Source organism: Triturus cristatus, chromosome 3_2, assembly GCF_964204655.1.
Source record: "Triturus cristatus chromosome 3_2, aTriCri1.1, whole genome shotgun sequence".
In the NCBI taxonomy this organism is placed as follows: Eukaryota; Metazoa; Chordata; class Amphibia; order Caudata; family Salamandridae; genus Triturus; species Triturus cristatus.
Window position 1 is genome coordinate 110,720,497 of NC_140584.1, and position 27,009 is coordinate 110,747,505.

At 45.8% G+C, this 27,009-nt stretch overlaps 1 protein-coding gene across 1 annotated transcript in view; it reads right to left on the reverse strand.

The window, feature by feature from the left end:
* Positions 1–27,009, reverse strand: part of GPR39 (G protein-coupled receptor 39) — a 215,390-nt gene that overhangs the window by 162,015 nt on the left and 26,366 nt on the right. Inside the window, exon 2 of the mRNA XM_085647002.1 lies at positions 18,023–18,944. Coding sequence (XP_085503128.1) covers positions 18,023–18,893 — 871 coding nt within the window. The 5' untranslated portion in view covers positions 18,894–18,944. The remainder of the gene's footprint in view (positions 1–18,022; positions 18,945–27,009) is intronic.

A 27,009-nucleotide genomic window follows, 5' to 3' on the forward strand; every position in this document is an offset into this window, starting at 1 on the left:
CTTTCTGCACGTTATCCTTCTTCCTGCACTTTTCTTCGTCTTTGAGGACTTCTGTTGCTTCTTTCTGCATTTCTTTTTTTTCTTTCTGTGCGTTTTTTCTTCTTTCTTCGCATGTCCTATCTCTGTAGGCATAGTTAGAAATTAGCATTTAAAAAACCTTTGAAATTCACTGAAAAAACCATAGGTTTCAGGCACGTTATAGTTAGGAATTAGCATTTAAAAAACCTTAGAAATTCACTGAAAAAACCACAGGTTTCAGGGGCGTTATAGTTAGCTGGACTTTTCACTCGTACAAAACCATTGAAATTCCCCCGTTATAGTTAGTTCAGCTAACTATAACTCGCGCGCCCGCAATGCACTGCTGATGACGTCACATATTACATCACTCATGACATGGTCAGTGACATCACTCATGACATCACTGATGACATCTCAAATGACATCACTGATGACATCATCCAGTGAATGTGTGTTTTTCTGAAAATTACATTACATATATCCATAAAGATATTGAGCGCCCACCAGGAAGACCTATCATTTCGGCCAAGCAAAGTCTTTTGGAAAATGTCTCTATCTACATTGACTCGTTTTTACAGGATCATGTCAAAGCTCTACCATCCTACATAAAAGACGCCACAGACTTTTTAACAAAAATATATGATCTTCAATGGTGTAAAGACTATTTATTAGTAACTATAGATGTGTCCAGTTTATACACCAGCATACAACACAAGGATGGTTTACGAGCTCTAAAACATTTTTTGGATAGAGGACCTATCCAATTTTGCAACCACAACAAAATGTTAATAACTTTGACTGATTTCTGTTTAAATAACAACTACTTCCTCTTCCAGAACCAATTCTACCAGCAAATTCAAGGTGTGGCTATGGGGGCAAGCTTCTCACCGAGTTACGCTTGCCTCCATATGGGCTGGTGGGAGGAGGTAGTAGTGTACAGCAAATATAAGAACATCTTTGAAAATCATGTTATTAAATGGGTCAGATATATTGATGACATTTTTTTAGTCTGGCGTGGGAATAGGGAAAGCGTAGAAACATTCATCAGCAGTCTCAATGAGAATGATATTAATCTACAACTCACACATAATATTAGCAACTGTTCGGTTTGCTTCCTTGATGTAGAGATGTTTATCCATAATGATAAATTGGAAACCAAGCTGCACCGCAAACCAACGGCAGGAAACACCATTCTCCACGCTTCTAGCTTTCACCCTAAACATACACTACATAGCATACCTTTTGGGGAGATGCTAAGAATACGCAGGATTTGCAGCAGGGATCAGGATCTGAAACAGGCCCAAGAAGAGTGCAAAGATCGCTTTTTAGCAAGGGGGTACCCATTGCATACAATCTCATCGGCCATAAACAAAACTAACCGACGAAACAGATTGGAGCTACTCTTCCCCCTGCCCAGATCCGACCCAGTTTTGACGGTTTCTCATACAATCAAGGAACCCTCCAATCCTAGGTTAATTATGACCTTCAACAAACAAAGGGATGTAATTGGCAGAGTGTTGAGGAAAAACTGGCATATTGTAAGGACAGATCCCATAATTGGAGAACATCTCTTAGCAAATCCAATTATTACTTACAGGAAAGCTCCATCTTTCAGTGATTTCCTTGTCAAAAGTAGCCCAGAAATTTCAGCAAATAAAAATTGGCTACTAAATGCGAGAGGGTTTAAGAAATGCCCCTCATGCAAAGCCTGTAAGCTAGGATTGAACAAAACTTCCCTTACAACCCCCTTTAGACAGGTGCCATCCACTATATCAAAAACCTTAAACTGCAAATCGGAGTATGCTATATATGTGTTGGAATGCACTTGTGGCCTAAAATACATTGGTAGCACAAAGCTACAAGTCCACAAGCGCATCCTACAACATACCAGAGCTGTCACTAACGCAGATCCCACATACCCTGTAGCTCGCCATATGAAAGAAGTCCACAACAATTCATTACAGGATCTTAAATACTACGTTGTGGACGCAATACCTGTACCTAGGAGAGGGGGCAACAGAGAGGCACAATTGAGAAAATTAGAAACCAAATACATCTTGGAATGTGACAGCAAGTTTCCTAACGGTCTTAATACGACCGAAGATTTATATACTTGGCTGTGATCTTAGCAACATGAGTCCTAACATGTATATTATAAAAGTTGAACTCACTGCTTTAATCCATTTATCCAGCTCCTAGCATATTCATTGAAGCTGGGTATAGGCATTCCATAATTTCATGATTTTATCATATTGGATTATTATATTATTTTATTATATCAACGTATTTATGTTTTTATAATATTTTAATATATAGACCTCCGTTTCTTGCCTCAATTCCACCAGCTGAACTCCCTTCAAGATAAATGAACTCTTTTAAACATTTAAGACTTTTTATTCTTTTTCTTCCCCTCTTTTTGTAAGATTTTACCATTATTCTAATCATCATTATTGATGTTAATGGTTTGTCATAACACTTGTAAGCACATGTGCACTTTATTCGGGGTTTTATACTTATACTGAGCACTTTATCTTGTGGACCTAATTAAGCAATGAATTTACCACCAACATTGAGCCAAATAACTTAATCTCTTTGGATCTGTGGAAGGGTTCAAAGTTACATCTCACAATGTGTTTTTATATTGTTTTAAATGTTTTTTTAATTAAGGATATTTGGAACTTTTTTAACACAATGTTTTGATGTATTCTCTCCTAATTTTAGTACGTGCGGAAATGTTAGACTACAGGGTCTTATCTATTGGAAATTCCAATTATCCGACATATAGGCACATTGCTTTTTAAATGTTTTTACTGTATTGATACAGGAACTGATCACCATTAAGTTGACTAATATACGTAACACAATAGTGACCCAGGCTGTCCTACGGCATTTAAGTCGGTAGTTGGGTACATTCAAGATGCATATTAGGCATTCCTTGTAAAGTCACGTTTGATTATGTGTACGTATTGAGCATCAAATAATGGATCATGTTATACTCAACAAGAATGTCGGACATGCAGTATTGTGTTGGAATTTAAACATATAACTGGCCCTGTTGTTCGCATGTTTTGCAAGCATTATGCTTATGTCATGGTTTTGGTGGCAACATCATCGCATAGTCTGTCTTCATGCTCTATGGTTCACTAACACTGTATAAAAAAAGAAAAAAAGCCACAGGCATGTCATGTGATCAAGGGCTTACGGGCCCGAAACGCGTCATGGCGGCATCTACTGCGGGTAATAAAAGTAATTAAGCACAAGTTGGTGTCCGTTTCCTGCTTTCGGAAGGTCCAGCAGCACGATTCTTCCGAATTAGTTGGATTTCGAGGATATATATATATATATATATATATATATATATATATATATATATATAAATAAATTGTAAATTTATACAATAAAGTTTGAAACCATAAATTACATGAGAACACTTTTGTATGTCTTTATTCTATCAAACAAATGTAATTTATGATATTATTACCCACAAACATACACATATTTCTTTTATTATATTTCTTAACACCAACAATATTAATAAAATATCACAAACTATATCTACTACATAGAAATACAATTAAAATAAAGAATTTTAGACTACAATAATAAAATTAGATAATGACACTCCAACATACCATTTTCAATTTTATTTTAGACACTATAAAGGTAACATTTAGGCCCTCATTTCACTGGCAGGTGGACCTCCACCAACAAGCCGTTGATGATGGTACGCCCGCAATACAGGGCATCAGTCCAACCACTGCATTACAATGCTGCCAGACAGACCACAGAGGTCGGGTGTAGGACCGCTGCCTCCGATAGGATCAAAGTTCCCATCAGGATCAGGGTTGGATTTCTAACCCTTCAATGGAGGCGGTGCCTGTGCAGGCATTGCCGTAGGGATTAGGATATCCTTTTCTGACTGCCTGTTCAAAAAGACATACAGAAAGGGACTTTGGGGGCCCTAAGCAGGGCCCCCATTCCCCTTAGGCCACTGTTAAGTGGCACCGGTGGGCACATGTAGTGCCCCCACACATCCATGCTCTGTGTGCCAGGCATGTGCCATTTTCTACTGCGGCTTGTGCTGTGCCCCTTTTCCTGGTCCGCAGCACAAGCCGTAGTAGAAAAGAGCACTGTACGACCGCCTGCACAATGCTCCTATAATAATAGGGTAGGTATGACCGCCAACTCATTGTCAGGCGGTCACCTGCCCGGTAAGATAGCAGCAGGCGGTCTGGCTGACCAACATCAAAATGAGAGCCTTAGTTTTCCCACATCAGTCTAACCATATTCTGAAAGGTGTTGGACACTAAGGGCCTGATTATGAGTCTGCCGGTCCAGGGACCACCAGACTCGTGGTCGTAGACCAAGAGACTCACAGTGGTGCGGCAGTGGCGATCCAGCCATCGCCACACCAGTGGTCTGACCACCCTGTTAAAACTTGGGTGATCAAAGATCACTGGTGGTGGCGCACCAGTCTTGAGGCTACAATATGCTTGGCTAAACCACTGCGGTCCTGCCAAGCATATTATGAGTTTAGTCTTCACCACGGTCTTCTTGCCGGTTCCTACTCCATGAAAACCATGGGGGAGAGGAAACCTGTTGCCTTATGGCCATGGGGTGCATGCAGGTGGTCACATATTGTGCCCCGATGTGTGCATGCACCACAGTACCTGCACGGCATTGACTGCACCAGTCCATGCCATGCAGGTACTGCCTTTGACATTCCCATTGCGGTGCCTATTTCCTAGGCACCTTCGTGGAACTGTCAAAGACCACCCGCAAGTGACTTGAAAATGTATAATCTGGCAAGTGGTGCGCACACTGGATTGGCGGTGTGGAAAAGGGCTGGCGGCGTGGCAGGGCAAATCCCACACCACCAAACTTGTACTCGGACCCTCAATGGGTGACATTACTATTCCCACTCCAGTATAATCATATTGGGGGAAGGTGTTGCTGGTTAAAGGGGTTACATTTACTATAACCCCTCCAGTCTAACTATATTGAGGAAGGTGTTGGAAAGTAAAGGTGATGACATTTACTATTCCCACTCCAGCCAAACCATATTGGGGAAAGGTGATTGACATTAAAGGGATGGCATGTAATATTTCCACTCTGGTCTAACCATATTGGGAAAGGCGTTGAACACTAAAGGGGTGACATTTAAATTTACTATTCCCACTCCAGTCCAACCATATTGGGGAAGGTGTTGGACAGTAAAATGGTAGCATTTACTATTACCACTCCAGCCTAACCATGTTGGGTGAAGGAGTTGGACACTAATGGGGTGACATTTACTATTCCCACTCCAGCCTACCCATATTGAGGGAAGCTGTTGGATCCTAAAGGGGTGACCTTTACAATTCCCACTCCAGTCTAACTGTATTGGGTAAAGATGTTTGACACTACAGGGGTGAAATGTACTATTCCCACTTCAGTCTAACAATATTGGGGAAGGTTTTGGACACTAAAGGGATATTTCCTATTCCCACTCCAGTCTAAACATACTGGGGGAAATGTTGGATACAAAATGTGATATTTACAAATCCCACTCCAGTCGTCCGCTTAGCAGAAAACTCAGCTAAAAAACTGTTTAGTACAATAACAAAACTATCAGAAAAGGGACCGTGAACCATTGTTGTTGGATAGACACCTGCCCGTGGCCATCTTAATGAGGGCGTCAGAGCCTTATATTTTTCTTAAATTATTAGAGTTATTTTTTATATATGTTATGTGTTTGAAGTGAAGTACTTTCTCTACTGTTGCATAGACTGGATCGGAAATAGTAAATTTTACCCTCCAAGAAGTCCGATGCTCTCATTACTGTTGTACAGACTGAAGTGGGAAACAGTCAAATTATTGACAAATTTAAAAATGTTGGATAGCTGTTAAGAAGGATGTTACAAAAACTTTGAGTCAGTTGATTGTCAAATTAGAACCCAGTAAGGCTGCTGTGACACCCAAGCCAAAGGAAAATTTACAGCCCCCAGGGAAAGATATTTCTCCTCGTTACGCCTCACCTGGGAAGGCATAGCATTTTGATGCATTCCCATGTCTACCAGTAATGTTAAACCCGGGAATGAGTCAAATCTATGAGAACATCCACACTCCACTCATGGAACGCCGCCCTGGGGTAGAGTAACACAACACAGCGATTTGCGCTGCGTTGCATTACTCCAGATTTATCAAGCCTCTCAGGCTTGATAAATCAATTTTAAGAGTTTTATCGCTCTTGCGACCTGTTGTTTTGCGCAAGGGTGATGCAACTCTTTCATAAATTTGGCCCTCAATACGTAAACTGGAGAAAGCTTTTAGTCGAGATTCTAGATCCACTAGCTAAGGGAAGTTAAAATGGAATATAAAAATAGATTCAGGGGAAAACACTTGTTACTTTTATACCCAATGAGATCAAGTGATTAAAGTCACATAGGATGGTAATCAAAAAATGTTTTGGCAGTTAGCCTTAGTGTTATTCCAGAAGGGAAATGGGTTTTACATTTCAAAAATATATATGTGCCTGTATGTCCTGGTTATTGATCAAGAACTGTTGAATTATTTGTTGATGGAAAGAATAATAGATACAGTCATACTCTTACATTTAAGCTGGGTAGCAGGCCCTGATAACATTCCTGTAATTATATTCAAAAGAGTGTTCACGGGGGGGCAGAGCTTGCTGGCAACGATGGCGGACGCGTGAGTGCTGCGCTCTCCACCGTAGCCCTCGCATAATCCTGAAAAAGATCCTGTACTGCGGAGCCACATAGTGGATCAGACGGGGGAATCCTTCCTACACCTGACGGAGCGGAGTGCGGACCCCGGAGGCCGGCGGTGGAGCCGTACGGCGCGCAGACGGCGAGAGGCGGCGCACTGGGGGGACTGGGCCGACATGCCCGGACTGCCCTGAGACGCTCCCCGGTGTGCGTAGCACGGCGTGCGGCGGGGTCGTCGGCTGCTGGCCCGGTCTGCCGTGCTCGGCTGCAGACTCTGGGTGGGCCGGAGGGGCCGGGACGCGGCCCTCCCTGGAGTGCAGTGCGGACTCGGGCGACTCCACGGCGTAAGGTGGGCGCTCACGATGAGGGGACCCTGGCGATTGGCGGAGCCGGTCCGCGAGGCCGCTGCTGACGACGACCTGGGCTCGGGACGATCTGGGGGCCCTGGCCGGTGGCAGCCTGCCCGTGCGGGGGGTCCTTGCGAAGTGGACCCCGCTGCATTGGGCCTTTCACCGGAGCACCGACACGTGGAGAGGAGTGATCCCGGGGTGCCTACGAGGGAAGTGCAGCCCCTGGCCCCCCTGCGGAGCTGTGTTTGGCGCGCCCCCTCCCTACAACAGCCTGGAGTGAGATCTCTGGCGTCCGGCGGAGACGGCGCTGGGCCCGGGCCTGTGGAGACCTTCGGTGAGGTGGCCCGGGAACTGCACGGAGGCGAGGCCTGCTGGCGTCCTCTGTGTTGGTGCCCCCTTCCCTGCCACTCGGGGGTTGTCGCTTGGTGGTGCGGAGCAGGCGGGAGGACTCACCGGTTGCGAGGATAGGCCCTTGGACCTGGTCCTTGGGTGTGCGCCGAGGCTGTTGCGGGTGCATGTCCCGGCCTGCCACTGGTTGGGGCTGCTCTTGATCCAGAGGCTGCACGGAATACTGTCCAGACTCCTAAGACTACGGTGCCACGGGCTACGGTGGGCGCATAGAGACTTTGGACCTGTGGAAGCGCAGACCTATCGCATCACCATGGGTAAGGGCGACAAGACACAGCCTAAAATATCCTTTGACCCACACAAGGCGAGGGGATCCACAGACGCGGTGCCGGAAACGTCCACCGGTGGCGCGGCCTCAGAGAGCTCTATGTGTGCGGACATCAGAGAAATGCTGGCAGCGATGGAAAAGGGCCTGCAGGGCAGTCTGACTGCGATCGACGCCAAGCTGGACGCACTCACATACCGCATGGACCGCATGTCGGAGCGGGTGGACAAGAACGCGGAGCGACTGGACATGGCTGAGAGGAGGGTCACACACGTGGAGGAAGCGCAAACGGAGTGGGATGCAGACAGTAAACACTTCAGCAGACTGCTCCAGGTCATCCAGGACAAGGCAGAGGACTTGGAGGCCCGCTCGAGGAGATCGAACATTCATATAAATGGTGTGGCGGAGTCAACACACACCAGACGGATGGAACTCTTTGTGGAAAAACTTTTGCATTCCCTGCTGGGGGTGGAAGTGTTCTCTCCCATGTTCGTAGTAGAAAGAGCCCACCGTTCGCTGGGGCCTCGCCCAAAGCCGGGAGCGCCACCGAGACCGATAATAGCTAAGCTGCTAAATTACAGGGACAGGGATGCAGCCCTGCGGGTGGCTAGAGAAAAAGGGAAGCTGCAATTCGAGGGAATGGACATCTCCATCTACCCTGACTTTACGGCGAAAGTGCAGGAAGAACGGAGGCACTTCGCGCCATACAAAAAACAACTTCGTGACCTCGGACTGGATTATGCGATGCTATACCCGGCGAGACTTCGGATTAACAGGCAGGGCCACTCGCATTTCTTCACGGACCCGAGGGAGCTGCAGAAATCTTTGAAGGAATGGTCTAAGGAACAGCGGAACAGTCCACGGGGGCAAAATGACACTCTGGCGGAGGCCACAAGTTTGGAGGAGCGGGCCTAGTCTGCTGTGGGTGGCTCGGCTTGTCATGCGGCCACGCAGTCTGGGTCTGCAGTTTGGGTGGGGGGTGTTCGCGGCTCCAGCGGTGACCGGAGCGCCTGGAGCTGAACAGACAACCGCGGACGGTAAGGCCGCATACGAGGACTATGCAGCTGATATTTGGTGAGACCTTTCTGATACCTTGAGCATGAACAGTGTCTGTGGGCCTAGTTGCACGGATCTCATGGGGGCGGCTGTATTGACTCTCACCTGCAGATAACTTGATTGCGCCAAGCTCCCTAGGGCCGGGGGGCCTGTTACAGACATTCGTTTAGTTGGCCTGTGACTGGGACTAAGAGAGGATGGGAGGGTTTGTCGCTCGGGCCTCTCGGGGCCAATGAGAAGGTTTCCCTAGGCGTAAGGCTCAGACCCATACAGGGGTGATGGGGGACGCACCTGGATCTAATGGTGGTGACAGGAGAGCAGCTCGTGCAGTATGACTATTTGGGGGCGGGGAAGCGGGGGCGCGGCGTTACTATGGGTTGTGGACAGGTTGTGATTGTTTTTTGCCAGGTAACCTCTGCCTCAGTGCTGTTGTCTCGCATGGTCCCTATGGGGGCCGGTTTGGGGAAAGTTCAAGGTGTTTGTTGTTGTGAGGGGTGGGGGGAAGGGTCGGGGTCCTGTCTGGCCAGGTTGGGGGTGGTCGGCTGTGGGTGGGGGGTAGTGAACATTGGGGGATGTTTTGGGTGGGGGTCGGGGGTACGCACGATACGCTGAGAGGTACGTCTTCTGCCCTGTCTATGCATGTCTGGACTAGGTTGCCAGGTGTCTACAACTGGGTGGCACTTAGCAGGAGTTACATCTTTGCTGTTTCTATGGCACGTCATGGCGGCGATGTCAGACTTTAGCGTTACGAATGCTGACGGCGGCACCATGACTCTGAGAGCGTTGACCTGGAATGTCAGAGGGTTGAATGATTTTCGTAAACTGAGAAAAGTGCTGAATTATCTCCGCAGGCACCACATTGATCTGGCGCTTATACAAGAAACACACCTCCCTCTCACGAGTAAAATGCTTTCTGCGAGGGGATTGGCGGGTAATAGCGCAGCGGCAGGCTTCACTACGCACTCCAGAGGGGTGGTCACATGGGTAAACCCACGATCAAACCTGACACTGACAGTACTGGAAGCGGACTCCGATGGGCGCTATTTAATTGCTAGATGCGTCGGGAAAGGTCATGACCTAGTGGTCGTTAATGTGTACGGACCTAATTATGATAACCCAGCGTTCTACGCCGCTCTGGCCGCGCATTGTAGGCAATACACACACGCTAGAATGGTGTGTGGGGGCGACTTTAATTTCACATTTAACCCGACCATGGACCGCTCCTCGGGGCCGCTGCGTCGTCCGGCGGCTGCTGCCTCACACATGCAAGCGGAACTGACTAGGCTTGATATGGTGGATGTCTGGCGCCATGGACATCCTGGGAAAGGGGGATATACGCACTACTCTGCGTTCCATGACGTGCACACTAGAATTGACTACTGGCTAGCATCACAGTCGCTGCTAACGGTGATTAAGGGGTGCGTGGTCTTACCGCGTACGTTGTCGGACCACTCCCCTCTTCTCCTGATATTGGATACACCGGCCAAACGAATCCCGCCGTTCACATGGCGGCTGCCACCCTACTCAATGTTGGATGAGGTATTCAGGGGCGAATTGGTGGAGGATATAGATACCTTCTTCGAAAAAAATGTGGGTTCTGTGCAGAGTTTCCAAACGCTGTGGGACTCGTTCAAAGCATATATTCGTGGCATGGCTATGGCCAAGCACTCCAGTGTTCTCAAGTCCATACAGCAGAGGCTGAAGACTATGGAGACGCAACTGGCGCAGTTAGAAGAGCAACATCGGATAACCACGGACTCCGACGTCGAAGCTCGGATTCGAGCGTTGGTCTCTGAATACAATAGGGAGGCGGATAGGGAAGTGCAGCATATGGGCAAGTATGCTACGGCCCGAACATATGGGGAGGGTGAACGCCCGGGTTCCTTACTGGCGAGGACACTACGTAATACCAGGAGGCCCCTGGTCATTGACGAGCTTGTCACCTCTACAGGCACAGTGGTTACTGGAGAGGAAGAGATTATAGACGAATTCAGAGAGTACTATGGTGGGCTTTATACATCTAAGTCCTCTCAGATGGAAGAGGAAATAGAGGACTACCTCAGCTATATCAAAATGCCCTTTTTGTCCAACTCGCAGAGAGAATTTCTGATGTTGCCAGTGCAAGGGGATGAGATACTGGAGGCCCTGGAGGGAATGAGATCAGGTAGTGCCCCAGGGGCTGATGGACTGACGGTGGCTTTTTACAAGGCCTTTAAGGAAAAGCTCCTCCATCATCTGATTACGCTATTTGACGATATATGCCAGGAAGGGTGCATGCCAGCTACTATGAGAGAGGCCCTGCTTGTCACTATATTGAAACCTGGGAAACCCCCTAATCAGTGCGGATCCTATAGACCGCTCTCCCTGATTAACGTCGACGCCAAGCAGTACGCCAAGGTTTTAGCTACGCGCTTGGCGCTGCTGGTGCCGGAGCTCGTAGCTCCGGAACAGGCGGGATTTATCCCGGCCAGAAACCTAACCTATAATATCCGTACAGTCTTGGGAACCATGCAGCATGTGCGTCCAGAGCGCAAAGCCTTAGCCCTTTTTCTGGACATGGAAAAGGCGTTTGACTCTGTGGAGTGGCCCTTTATGGTGAGGGTACTGAGGAAGTTCGGACTGGGTGAACCCTTTTTACAGATGCTCGGGGCATTGTATTACCGACCCACTGCCAGGCTGAGAATAGGAGACCGGGTTACGGAGGCCTTCTACGTTGGCAGGGGTACCAGGCAGGGCTGTCCCCTTTCCCCCTCCTATATGCGTTAGTGGCGGAACCCTTGGCGTGCGCGATACGGGAATACCACAGTTTCGAGGGTATTAACTTTCCCACCTATAAGATCGGTATCTCAACATATGCAGATGACACGCTGCTGTACGTCCGGGACCCGGAGGTGAACCTCTCGTCCGTGCTGAGGGAGGTGGTCAGGTATGGGGCCCTGTCCGGCCTTAAGGTGAACTGGAGTAAGTCGTTAGCGTTACCGCTGACACAGGTTACTTTGCCGTTCCAGATGGAATATCCCCTACAGTGGACGAGGGATTCGGTTTGGTACTTGGGGATACGGCTTCACAAGGATCCGGAGGTTCTCCTTAGGGAAAACTACGGAATAGCATACGCCAATCTAGTAGAGGACGTAGAGGTGTGGAATCGGCTTCCCCTGTCATTGCTGGGCAGAATAGCCATCATAAAAAAGGTGGTCTTGCCGAGATTCCTGTTCTTCTTCAATAACCTCCCTGTGGTGTTGTCCAAGATCTTTTTCAAGCAGTTAACCCAAACCCTAGTCAAGCTGGCCTGGGGTGGTAAACAGCCTAGAATTCGGTGGAAGGTGTTGACGCTGCCATACGAGATGGGGGGGGCTGGGAGCTCCGGACCTGGAACGATATTACAGGGTAGCGCAGGTGGCTCACCTGCACTCGTAGATCCACGCCAACCCTGATGTCCCACATGTCCTTCTGGAGCGACTATTTGCAGACCCGCTCCCCTTACTGGCGACGGTCTTCCAGCCGGTTGATCGCCGCGTGGGCAGATTGGACTCTCTCAAAGCCATGAATCATGCATGGCAGGCGTTAATGAAAGCACAAGACTGTGCATTACTGTATTCCCCGCTGATGCTGGTGGAGTGGGCGGTTTGGCTCCCCCCACTGCGAGAGAAAGGGGTGCTGCAGGCGTTAGGACATTTAGGCATCGTCAGGATGGCGGATTTGTTTCTGGATGGGGTGGCCAAGACATGGGAGCAGATCGGCTCGGCACAACCTACTCCCACGCTCCTACAGCGTTTTCAATTCCATAGGGTCCGTAGCGCTCTGTCGGTCCTGTTGGGGCCGGGCATGGCAGAACCCCCGGAAGTCCCGGAGCTTACCTATGTCATTAAAACGGTGACGCCGTCCAAATTGGTTTCGACCCTTACCAAAATGGGGGACCAGCGCACGGAGCGCCAGTGCACCAAAGCGAGGCGAGACTGGCAGATCGACCTACAAATGGATATTTCTGACGATATGTGGAAATACTGCTGCGCCAGCACCTAGAAGGTGTCGCTAAATGGCCGGCACAGACTAGTGCACTTCAAGTACTTGCAACGGGTCTATTACACCCCGGAGAGATTGCATAGGTACGGGCTCCGCCAAACAGCGGAGTGTGAACGTTGTCACTTCCTCGTGGCGGACTTCATGCATATGGCCTGGTACTGCCCGGGAATTGCTAAGTTCTGGACGGAGGTATTCCAGGAACTGAGCCAGATTTTGGGAACAGAGATGCTACCCGACCCATCGTTGGCGTTGCTGGGGTACTCCAGGCCGCTCCCACTGGCACTGCGGCGCCTGACGGATATAGCGCTATTAATAGCTAGACGAGTTGTGGCGATATGTTGGATGAGAGGGCCACTTCCCACTAGGAAGCGATGGGCCAGCGATATGCTGTACTGCAGCACACAGGCGGAGACGTACAGTGAATTGCTACAGCCGAAAAGTCGCCCCAAGAACTTCTGGGGGCTGTACAGTACATATTTGACTACCAGGGTCACTGAGACGGCTGGCCAGGGGGAGGCACACAGCGAGGAACCCAATGCGCGCACTTTGGACGAGGGTGGCACGGGACACGATCAGGACTCTGGGGGCGTGTGATTGTGAGGGACTCTGGAGTGATTGTTGGGACGGATGCTCGCACATAGAGAGTGTGGACGGGCGTTTATCAGACCGGAACAGGACGCCAAAGAGGGGTAATTCAGGGGGTGAATGGCTAATGCAAGGTTGTATGCGGACTGCTTGCGGGAGGGTGCCGCCGATGGTTGCGCATAGACTATCGGGCTGCGGCCCAGTGTGCATGGGGATGGGAGACGGATGGAGACAGCCAGCGTACGGTGGGTGGGGTGGTTGGTTGGGGTTAGTGCTCAGATTAGAATTTACAGGTCTAAGCCAGGAGTGCAGGCACCGGAGGATACTATTAAGCTTCGAATTCATAACCGTAGACAGAGTCATAGACTGGGGACTAGTGCAATCTCCAATCGAAGCTTTGTTCATGATTGGGCTTTTGTATATGCTGTATTATTGAGACGCCGCCAGTCCTTCGGGATGTCGGCTCAGTGGCTGTGTATGTGATAACCTGACTGCCCAACTGTCAGGCAGAGTCCTCTCACTGCTGCATTGATGGTAGACGGTTTGCCCTCTACAATTCTTACAAGTCAATAAAGGTTTTTGAAAATTAAAAGAAAAAAAAAAAGTGTTCACAATTCATTCTGTGAGGTCTATGAACAAAACCATCTATTCATAAGATTAACTGGCACTATTTACAGTTTTTTTGCAAAGATTTTGCTGTTTCAATCAAAGGCGTGGATTGCGTTAAGGGCTTTAGTGTGTCAGTCAATGGAGCTAAATCAAAAACTTTGTGGCAGCTTTTAATTGAGTGGATAGAGGCCATGTGATGAAAAATTGGAACTATGGCAAATTCTACAGTGTCTACTTTCTCTAATGAAGGATTTACCCTCATGTAATTGATCCCAGGTAGAGCTCTAATGGTCCGGTCGGCTGTCTAAATGAATAGATATACAAAATGGTCTGCGACCAATGTGTGCTGGCTTCCTGTTTTTATCTTTGGATTTATTAGACGCATCTAGCAGATACATAACTAGGAACAAGGTCATTTTCAATGAAGATGGGAGGGGTCTACACCGTGTTTCTGCTCTATGCAGACAATTGTATCCTTCTGTATTATACAGAGGTGGGACTCCAATGTAAACTGAATATTGTACAACAAATGTTATGACTGTAAATATTGAAAAAACAAAAATATGTATTTTTGGTAAGAAAATAACAAACTATTCTTAGGCTTTAAATAATGCCAAAGTGAAGGAAGTAGAGTCTTAGAGGTATATGGGCATGTTATTTAGTAGAGCATTAAACTGATAGATCACCTGAGAGCTGTAAAGATTGGAGCCTCATGAACGTTGAGCTGTTTAGTAAAATTGAGCTGCAGGTATGGAGGAATCTTGCTTTTTACTTTAATAAAGGCTGCTGATATTAAAAGACCCTGAAATGGCCCTTTAGCGATCCGAGGTAATATCTCTTGTTAGAGATGATGTTTAGGCAAATATCAAAAATGTATGCTGGAAACGTATTTTTAATCTTCCACATAGTTCAACAATACAGGAAATTGGTCAAGAATTAAAGCTCACTTCCTGGGTCGAACTGGTGAGAGTCCGCCTTTTTCGATATATCTATAAATTGGCCTCCAGCGATCACGTATCAAAAAACTCGTATCTCTGCTGGAAGGAAGTTTTGGGCAGTGAAAGGAAGTGAGCTTGATTGTTAGTTAGGGTTCTTAGCAATTGAAGAGTCAACCATGAATTTATGGTAACATTGAATTATGGGAATCCTTTCCATTGAAGAAAACTGTAAGAATATGCACATTTCGGTTGTCTCCCAAGCTGGATTATGAATATATAGTAAATAAATCAACAATTGTATTTACATTTACATCATTGGGAAGTGAAAATATGTTTCCATATTCGTTTCTAATACCCGACTCTTGGTTACGTTGTGAGATATTAAAGCTGCATGTAGGTTGTTATCCCTGGTTCTACGTTGCACAGTTATGTGCAATTTAAAAGGAGAATATTGATTGTCAATATGTCAATCATTGAATAATTGATTGTCCATTTTTCATGAATTTGTCACAAAAATATTTTAAAACCTGTATTGGTAAATATGTGATTCTCAGACGGCAGCTTGTGCTTAATTTGTTTTAGAAAATAGTTTTCATTATATTGCAATTGGTATAGCTCGGATTATTACCTGTATAAAAGTGTCTTTTAATATATAGTTGATGTAATGTATGGTGTTTTTCAAGCATCAAAAATGTTTGCCCCGGTTGAAGTGCATCTCTTGTAGCATTAGTATGTCTGCTCCATATGTATGGAGTAACAAAAAACAAAATGATGCAAGAAATGCTTCAAATAATCTCAGCCACTGGCGATCACTCAGAACCGCATCCTATTGTTTTTCACTCACTATCCCACAAACACCAGCCATATGGAAATCAGTCTTGGACTGCTCCAGTAGGAACAGTGCAGCCCAAACTGCCAAGCTGAATCCCCTCCAGAGAGAACTATAAGCAACTCCAAACCAGTTTCAGCATACTTAGGCCTTGGCAGTGTGATATAGAGTGAGGTCCTGTGGCGCAGTGAGCATGGGACCAACAACTGGGCACTCAAAACTTTACAAAGTTCAGCGTATGGCCATGGGATGCCTCGGTTCCCATCTAGAGTGGACAAGGTTTCGCATTTCAGACTGAACTGTCCCATTGGAAGAGGACAAAGATGAATTGTATGTGCCAGGTCTCTCTCTAGAATGGTATAGTTAGTAGGAAACAATGGACCGAAATGCAGCCGAGAGCGATTGCCAGTGGCTGAGATCAATTCAAGCATTCAAGCCATCAATTTGTTATGTTCTACAGTACCTATGTAAACCAGTGCCCATTTAGCCTTCTGTGAGTTATTAAGACCGTCTATAGTCCATGCTGCTAGAGAGAGCTCTTTGTCATTAGGTGTATTTACAATTCATAACATGTCTCAGACTCAGAAGATGGTGTGCATACCTCTGCACTACAAGAAATTCAATTCAATTCAACAAATCTTTATTCGATTGTTACATCATGAAAGATACACTACAATAAAAGGATAAAGAGTATATGTGAGACGAAATAATAAAAGAAAAAAGGAAAAAAGAAACCTCGAAAAGGGTCCAGCCCTAGAGGTCATACTAAAACCAATAACATAACGTAGCAATCTTCCAAGTTTAATAAAAGAATAAAATGAATAAAACTAAAAATAACAGGGCGTAAGTACATATAAATTCTGAAACTTAAGAGACTAAGGGTTAGTCCTATTAACTAAGACCCTGCGAATAGCCCAGGACCAACTTAAAAATGTAGCCAGAGCAATAACTATGTCCTCTCGGGTGTTAGTTCTCAAGATACGCATTGCTGTTTTATGTGATCTGGTGCCTAAATTTGAGCAAATCGCCTTAAGCCATATTTGCCTAGGAAGAGCAAAAGCTGGGCACGCAAACAGAACATGAGCAATAGACTCTTCCTGTGTAATACAAGTGGGGCAGTACCTGTCAGCTCCACCCTTCCACTTGTGACTAAAGGAATTAAGTGGGAGAGACCCAACTCTAAACTGATGATATAGTTTGCGGTCCCCTACTCTAGGGATAAAATTCCAGTAAAGTTTGAAGCTACTTAGGTACTTATGGTCCAAAACAAGGCCAGTTAGTGAACTACTATTTGTCTTGGACCAAAGTTTCCGTGACCAGGATTCCCAATATAGAGCTTTATAATCTAGTTTACTGGGAAATTGATTACCCCTAGGATTCAACCACAAATGGCCCAGCCCCATGTCAAACAGGCCATTTCTAATATATTGGAGCCAAACTATTCTCCTTTGCGTGTCAAGTTCCTTAATATACCAGATTGCATTGGCATAGGATAAAAGTTCAGGGGTAGTCCACAATCTTCTCCAGTAGGAGAGGGGTCTATACCTAGCATCAGCGTCAAACGCCCTACACCCCATGTCTAGCAATAAAGGCTGAATGGGTGTTGACTGGGGGAGGGCGGTCAATGAACGTAAAAACTTATTTTGGGCTTTGACTAGGGGCGATAAATTATCGTAACCCCATATCTCCGCCCCATATATGATTGATGCTCTAACTTTCCCTTTGTATAGAGCAATTGCAGGCCCCACTGATTTTGTGTAGGAGGCTCCAAATTCTTTTGCTATAGCTAGCTACAAGAAATAAGTGATCCCATATAGTGCTATAGTGCTATAGTGCGCCCATATTCAGTTTTTATTAAACAAAATATTTGTCTTTAAATACAAAATCTGAAATTTGAACAGTATATGAGGAGGGCACCATTTCTTTGCTGAATTTTGATAAGCACTTTGGGTTATACCAAGTTCTGCTTAAAAGAGGTGATCTGAATCCTACAGGAGCTTACATTTAGAGCAGTGTCTGTAGCATCAGAAGACAGATTATAACCTGATACGCTATCAACATCCATAATGATCCTGCAAAAGATACACAATGAAAACTAAAAGGTTTCATCACTACAAAGCTTTCTACCTTTCTAAAATCAGATATACAAATTCTGCACCTCAATCCACATTCCTATGATTCAGTAATGACAGCATCATCAAGAACAAAAAAGATCGAGTAACTTGGAAACTTACCTAGGAATACTATTGTCTGTTTTCGAGATGACTTGGCTTCTGAACTTGAAGTTTTGGTCATGCATTCCATGTTATTCCCTTTTGAACCCTTCACAGTCACTGTACCCTTCCTGGAAGCCATAAGGACGTTCATCATATTACGACACATGAAAGCCACTGACCCCAAAATTAAAATGTAAACCACAAAGGCACAGAAGATACTGGACTGGAAAACCACCCATTTGGAGGAGATGGGGGTGCAAAGAGTCACATTTGATTGTGGACCTCCATGGTTCAGATGATACGTACTGGGCCTGCTACAGTTGTGAACACCTTTGTAGTTGGTAACCGGTTCCAAGGGATACTCAGCCCCCATCGCAAAAATAAATGGCAGTGCAACACAGACAGACGTGAACCAGGCGAAACAGATCATCAGCTTGACTGTGCAGGTTCCTGAAATGGACTTGAACTTGAAAGGGTGACAGATGGCGATGTACCGCTCAAAGCTCAGGGTGGCCACATGAAAGACGGTAGTGTAACTACAGGCTTCAAAGAGGAAGCAGTAGGCTTTGCATGTGATGTTCCCAAGGGTTGTGGAGAAAGGATACCAGATGACTGAATACAGCTCTACAGGCATCCCCAACAGGATGACCAGTAAATCAGAGCATGCCAAACTGATCATATGATCTGTCACGCCTTTCTGCATGTAGCCTTTTTTCTGTAGTATCTTGCATGTCTGGATGGTAATACTGTTGCCCAGTACTCCAGCTAATAGGATAAGGCTGTACAACACAGTTAATGTGATCTTTATCCAGAATTTCATCTCAAAATCAGATACATGTTCATGGCCCAGGAGAAGATCACAAGGGTCCACATCATTTTGCTGTCCCATGGTTGGCTGGGTATCAATAACTCAAGAATCCCAGGATAGATGACAACTGACCTATAGGACAAAATATAGAATAAGCACAACAGTATAAGAATGTTAAACTTAACGTTGTATCACAAATATGCAAATAGCAGTACTTGAGAGTAGCACCAAATTATATCAAGCATTATTCAGTAATTATTTTTTCTTTTGTACAATTTTAAGCTGCAAACTTAACAATAGAAAGATATTTAGCCATTGTCCTCGCACAGATTACCAAAGGAAAGAAAAATGGAACATCATACACAGACATACGTTCATCAAATTGTGACATTTTAATAAGAAACAAATAGTGTGTAAGGCGCCTTTCACAGCCAATATAATATAAAGAATTGCTCAAAATGTTTAGAATGCCAAGGAAAACATAAACATGAAAAAAGGGGTTTTTCTCTATAAAGAAAAGAAATGCAGGAGTGCACTACACACCTAAAAGACAACTAAAATGCAGATTTTTTGTACTTTGGCAAAGAATTAGCATACAACTAATGTTCAATAAAGCACAATGCAGGTTCAGAAACGTATGTGAAAGAGAATGTGGGTTGATGCCAAAACAAGATGACCATTGGTTAATAGAGCTCTGAAAGGCATCGAGGTCTTTATTTGCAAAACTGTCAAATACTGCTTGTTAATACACTTTCAGGAACTGGCAAATATTTCTACTCGGCAGCCTGCGTATGTTGATTACTATCTTATTTATGTTTCCTTTTTAAATGCATCTTTATTTTCCAACATTTTTCCTCTTTAGTCGTGCCTACCATTTCGGTAGTGCGCACAACTTTTTTCTTTGCGATAATTCGCTTTACAATAGATTTAAAGATGTCTAATTTTTTCTAATGAATGTAGTGCAATTGTGAATGACCTTCCTGTGCTCTTCAATGAATTCTGACATGCGCACTAACATTGTATTTCTTCTCCGTGTGGTGACCATATTATGTGACAGTTATTGCCTCAAGATATTTATTTCTTTCTGACCTTGCACTTGCTTTGGGTGCTTTCTACATATGAGGCATTCTGTTTATGCATATATGGTGACCTACTTTTCTTGGAGTGGGAGTGGGGTTCTGCTTGTTCTTCTATAGTAATAGTGTTACCTCCATATTTCATTTGAGCATACCTCTTTGCATGGGTAAAACAAGGAAATAAAGGCTTAGTGGTAAATCAGCTAAATCTGTATCAGTGGTTGATTTTGAGAAAATACTGGATCATTCCGCAATGGTTTACCGCTAAAGCTGCACATATATCCAAATTGCCTTAACCTCCAATGCTAATATAATAAAGAGGCCAAAATTAGATCCGCCATCAGCTTGTAAGGCATCACCTACAACATCCATGTATTTGTTATTAGAGGAGATTAGGGCACTTAAACCCTACATCGCAGAAATGAATAAGAGACTTCAGTCTTTGGAATATAAATAGTCTTTTACGGACAAATGAGTTTAAGAAGTTGAACAGGGAACTAGTGATTTGCAAGACACTACAACCAAAATACAGTCAATGCAAAGGGAAATTAATCTTCTAAAGAAACAGTCTGAAGATCTTAAAAACAGAAACAGGCACAATAATTCGAGAACAAATGGTCTTCCAGGGGTACTGAGGGTTTGGATCCTATGTAATTTCTTCATTCATTCCTACCAAAAATACTTGGGGGGTCATTATAATTGCGGTGAATCCGTCACCAGCAGCCTGCCGGTGGTGGATTCACCGCCATCGTGTGGCCATTATCCACCCACGAGATAAGGATGGCGGGCAGATTGCTGTCAGACTGGAAGTCCGTCCGCCACAGGTCCGACACAGGCAATCATTACGATTGCCTGTTGGACCCTCCCCGCATCCACAAAATAGTGGTGGTGCCTAGCAGGCACCGTCCGCCAGATTAGGATGCTGCATCCCGCCAGCCTGTGTATGGCGGTTCAACTTCCATTCACAGGCTGGCGGGGATGTACCTTGGGGGCCTGCAGCGGGCCCCACTTAAGCAGGGGCACTCCAGTTTTGCTCTGGGGGGACACCTATGTTGCCCTCCAACATTTCATTGCACCGTGTGGCAGGCACCGCGTGGTGCCTGCCACATAGTGCAGGGAAATGCAAAACTTGCATTTTTACCATTGATGCGGGTGCTGCAGCCAGCATCACCCGCCGCAATAGTAAACATGCACAATGCGACCACCACAGTAGTGGTCACATTATAATTGCACTTGCGGGACCGCCGCCATTTAGGCGGCCGGTCCCAATCCCCGTGACCATGGTGGATGGACTTAAGTCCGTCCGCCATTGTAATGACCCCCTTGGTTTGGATAAAGTTCAGTTTAACACTTAGGGGTTCACAGACTGAGGCCTAAACCTACTTATGCTTCTACTCTCTCTAAGCATAGAGGTGTAATCATTTTATTTTTGGAATTCACAGATTTACTCAAAGTTCTTTCCAATGTCAAATCAAATAAAAACATTGTATGGTCTGGTAATACTCTATTCTTTTCAAAGGATGTTTCCAAAGCAACAGCTGATAGTAGAAAGCAATTTTTAGACATGTCTCTTGCACTGAAGACTCTTGATGCTATATTTGGTTTAATACATCCTTGACTATTTAAGGTCACATATAAGAACTACTTATGATGATCCAGCTAACTTACTGAAATTTCTGTATTAGTGCAAAGGAGAAGATATGGATACCACCAAAACTCATTTTGTGTAAATATATCGCTCTATATTGGTTGTTTTTTCAATATTGACAATGCTGCATAATTTGTTGATATTCACCATCTAATACTCTTTTCATATTCATTCGGTTTTAGATCCATCTTCCAGCTATTTGACCAGTATTCCCTAAGTGTTATGGCACTGGTGTTTCTCTGGAGTGAAGCTGTGTCATTTTTGTTTTGTTTGTGGTCTCACCATTCCCTCACTTCTCCCTGTGTCTCATGCAGGTATGTGTAACAATTTTATTTGTTTGATTTGTTTTCCATTTTTTTTCTTTACTTTTGTTCTTTTTATTTCTTTTTTGGTTTTTTTAGCTTTTGTTTATTATCAATTGTTTAATACTATTTCTATAATTTTTGTAACTCTTGGTATTTCTTATGATTCATATTTGCTTAATACATACAGTGTTGTAGAAATTTTTCATATATGCATTGTATACAGTTATTTACTTTACAGTATTTTCTTGGGATGTTAAAGGGCTTGGTTGCCTATCAAAAGACAAAAGGTGCTCACACATTTTGTAAGGTTTAATCCTCAAATTGTTCTTCATCAAGACACTCATTTATCCTTATATGAAACTGTGAAGTTTAAAAAAAGTTGGGTTGGGTTGTCATGTTTTTACTTCACCTGCATATAATAAAATAAATGGAACAATCATTCTATGTAATAAATATTTAGAAACTACATTATTATCTCGTGACTTGGATGAACTTGATAGACGGGCTAATGTAAAACTAAATGTCATTAAAACCCTGTCTCTAATATTGATGTCTATGGTCTCACAATTATTTTGTTTGTGAAATTTTGCAAATGTACTAATGAATTACCCTGATGAGTAATTTATTTTGTGCAGGGTCTGCAATCAAGTATATGCTTCTTTTATTGACAGGCATTTGAAAGCTAAATTTATAGTTAATACTATGCAGAAACGTTTTTGCTGTGCTATCAAGCAATAATTGCTTGTAGATGCTTGGAGTATTTGTAATCTGCAAACTAAGCAATTTACTTTTTCTCACCTTAGCATGATTCCCAATCAAGAATTTACTATTTATTTTTAAGGCTGACTGTTAGAACTGGGGGTCTCTAGTTGGCTGAGGTAGGTACCTTAGGCCAAATAAGGACCCTTGCATCCACATCAGGGAAAGGAAGGACACCTTCTCAGATAGCCCCTGCTCACCCCCTCGGTAGCTTGGCACGAGCAGGCAAGCTTATCTTCAAGGCAAGTGTGTAAAGTATTTGCAACCCCGCTCTCAGTAACCCAATGATGACACCACAAATAGACCCCACATGAGTTTCATAAAAACAAGTATATGTTTATATAAACAGATATACGATGAGACGATACGCTATAAATCCAACATATGCGTATTTGTGATATTCCTCTTGGCCGGGTATTAGGCCAGCCAGCCCTTGCAGGTTCTCGTGATATTAATGAGCAATTCTGGATGATCCAATGCAATCCTAATGCAATGCTATGCAGTTCGTAATGCAAGAATCAGGCACTTCGCAATGTAAAAATAATGCAGTTCGTTATGCAACAATCAAGCAGCTCGTAATGCCAAAATAATGCAATGTGTAACACAACAATTAGGCAGCTCATAATGCAGAGATAATGCAATGTGTAACGCAACATTCAGGTAGTTCGTAATGCTGAAATAATGCAATGCATAATGCAACAATCAGGTAGTTCGTAATGCAGAAATAATGCAATGCGTAATACACTAATCAGGCAGTTCGTAATGCAGAAATATTGCAATCCGTAATGCAACAATCAGGTAGTTCGTAGTGCAGAAAGAATGCAATGCGTAATACACTCCAGCACCGTTCACGGTGCTTTAGGCGGTCTCTCCGCCACTCGAACTGACTCGCGGTCAGCTTCTGCCAATATATAACCTCAACACGGGTATGGTGTAAACCAAAAGTGCAGCTCTGCACACCGGCCCCAGTACAGCCCCTCTTAGGCACGTAAGGGCCGTGATACGAGCTTAGGCAGAGGCTTGCACTTCATGAATGGAAGAGGCCGAGAGCGTCTCTCTCCAAGACCGCACCCCGCCCGAGGAGGCGACACAGGTTATCTGGGGGGTGCGACCTCACTCTCCTCTCCCGTTCTCGGGACTTGGGCCTCCGATGCGACTTTGTGAATTCCGGGCAGTGGCGATAACGAAGATCTCAGGCTGCAACAGGGCACACGCACACAGCGTCGCTGAGATTCCCTTGAGCTTCGGGTGTGCACGATCACAGGGCAATCCTCACGAAGGTCTCAGGCTGCAAGAAGCACACACACACAGAGTCGCTGAGACTCACTTGGATTCCAGGTGTGCACGATAACAGGGCAATCCTCGCGAAGGTCTCAGGCTGCACAAAGCACATGCACACAGCGTCACTGAGACTCACTTGGACTCCAGGTGCACACGATCGCAGGGCAATTATTACGAAGGTCACAGGCTGGAAAAAGAACACGCTCACAGTGTCGCTGAGACACACCTGGAAACTTTTGTGTTCCTTTGTTTCCACAACAGGGAGCCAGCTCTCCTCTGGCCCTTGGGGACAAGTTACTTCAGGACACAGCACACAGCAAAGTCCTTTCAAGCAGGGGGACAAAGCACACAGCAAAGTCCCTTAGCCTCTCCTTGGTTAAATCAGCAAACTGCAGGCCAGCCCCGAACACACAGCAAGGGTCAGTCCTTTCCTTCAGTCTCTTCAGCTGTTTCTTCCATGGCAGAGGTTCTTCTTGACCACAAAGTAGTTTCAATCCTTTTCAGTCTTGATCAATCCAATGTTCAGGGGTCTCAGCTCTCATAGTTATACCCCTCAAAGTCTTTGAAGTCTTTGTGTTCAGGGGGCACTGACCCCTGTCCAAACTAGTTCTGGGTGTCTCCCTGCCAGTGACACCTTCTTCCTTTGATAGTGGGGGTCTGGATCCTTAATCACTCAGCAGGGGATGGAGCCATTGTTTTATGGTGGCAGCTCAAGCCTCTTCACCTCCAGGGGCTACTCCTCCCCCTACACTCCAGATGCAGGTCAGCCTGTTGCTGTCTCACCTCCTCCCCTGGATCAAGACATTCCCCAGATCCTATCACTTTCAGATCTAGACAGTCAATCCACAACCAGGCAGAGACACACAGAAATGTTAGAGCACAAAAACCAGCCACTTCTAAAAGAGTGGTTTCTAAACACACAATGCAAAAACCACCTTCACAAATAGAGGTGTTATTGAAATGTGAGTTCAGGCACACTAAACTTCACCTCTCCATCTTAAGCCTTTGGGAAGATAGGATGCAAACATATTACACAGCCTCCCCATTCTGTCCTGCGGGCAAAATAGCCTTTCAACAGTGAAAAACGAAATGGAGAGTATTTCACTGTCAGGACATGGTGCACACCTCAGTACATGTCCTACCTTTAACATACACTGCACCCTGCCCAGAGGGTACCTTGGGCCTACCATAGGGGTGTCTGATGTCCATAGAAAGGGAAGGGTAAGGCCTGGCAAGTGGGTGCACTTGTCAGGACAACATGGCAGTTTAACAAACTGTGCGCAGGCACTGCAGTAGCAGACCTGAGTTCTCTCTTTAAGGCTACTTGTGTGGGTGGCACAATTAGTGCTGCAGGCCCACTAGTAGCATTTGCATTACCAGCCCTGGCACACATAGTGCACTTTACTAGGAACTTCACTAGTAAGGCAACCATACCAATCATGGACAACCAATTACCATTACACTTTACACAGGGAGCACTTGCACTTTGACACTGATCAGCAGTGGCAAAGTGCCCAAAGCACCTAAGTTGGCAACACCATGCCAGATAAAAGGTCTAGGGCGAAAGCAAAACGTTTAGGGAACTGTAGCCAAAAAGAGGCAAGTCCAACACAGACCCTATCTCAATTCATTCTTAGGGCCTCATTACGATGTCGGTCAGAAAATAAAACGCCCGACTGCCTGTCGGATTCGGTTCAGACCGATTCGCGGTTGGCGATTCCGCCCGACTGATTATGATGCTTCCAAACACCGTTCAGAAGAACTCCCATTGACTACAATGGGAGCCTGTGTTCTGACCGAACAGGAAGGCTCCTATGGGGAAAATGGGTGCCTGCGGAAAACCTTGCACCCTGTTGCAGGCACCCCATGGTGTCTGCCACACTGTGCATGGTTTTATAGGGGGGTCCTTGGGTGCCCCCTCAACCCCAAACCAGAGGACTCAGGATGAAGGGGGGCTTGCTAGGGGCTCCCAAAGTCAGTTTCTGATAGTCTTCTCGTGTCAGACAGACCGAGTCAGAAAGGCTGTTAGAATCCGACATCATAATCGGTCATAGAAAACGCTGTCCGTTGAGCTGTACGAATCAGCTTCGCCCAACTTGGATTCTCCAACTCCCAGTTGGAACCGATTTGGAATTTCCCTTCCGACCACGAGAATTATAATGGGTCCCAACACGGTCTAGGGAATCCGACTGTCGGTCGAGGCTTTCCAACCGACATCGTAATGAGCCCCTAAATGCGGAAATTGGAGCTATTGTTATTTACTGCCATGCCCCTGTTGCTATCTCCCTGGATCTTGAATTTATTTGTAATAAAATGTGGGAGGTGGAGGTTCAATATTGTGCTTTTAAATGATTCTAATTTTGTATATTCCTTTATAGATGAGTTTTTTTTACTGAAATTCTTAAGCTAAAATTTCCTTCTAGGGAGGAGCCTAGCGCGCAACCAAGATGGCCGCGTAGGTGCGAGGCTCCCGTGGACCTCCGCGACCTCCTGAATAAATCCTGGAAATATCCTGTCCTTGTTAAGGGGACTGTGTCGGGGAACCCGAGCTGAGGCATTACCCGTTTTTTGGGCTCGAATCGGACCCCGAACACCGGTGGGAACATCGCCTGAAGATTGCGGCCTTCTCCTCGCCGGCCCCCCGGATTGGAGTAGTGGCGTGATCCGGGGACAAGGTGAATAACAGCGGCGAGCGGGGCTGGGCGACTCGCGTACCCCGCACTTTCACTTTCGCTTTTGCGCCCTCCTTGCTCTCTGGCGAGGTCGGGCTGCGGAGCGGGGTGCGGTGGTGTTGCCTTGTCCCGGTGCCCAGCTGACCCGCCTGCGGTGGATCGACCCGCAGCTCTGTGGTCGCCCCCCCTTGACACCCGTGATCTGGTGTGACGGCCCGTTTGGAGATCTTGGCGCGACGGTGGAAGGGCCAGCATGGCCACCAAACAAGATGGCGACCGGGCGAAGGTGAAGACGACCCGCCGTGGTACGGCGCACCAGGCCAATAGTATGGACCGCTACACGCTCCAAAGGGGTTCTCCGGAGACAACGCGGTCATCCCCGGTGGGCCCGACGGAGGCACCCGCCCATCCAGTGGATCTAACCCTCCGGGACGTCATGGGCGCCATCGCTGAACT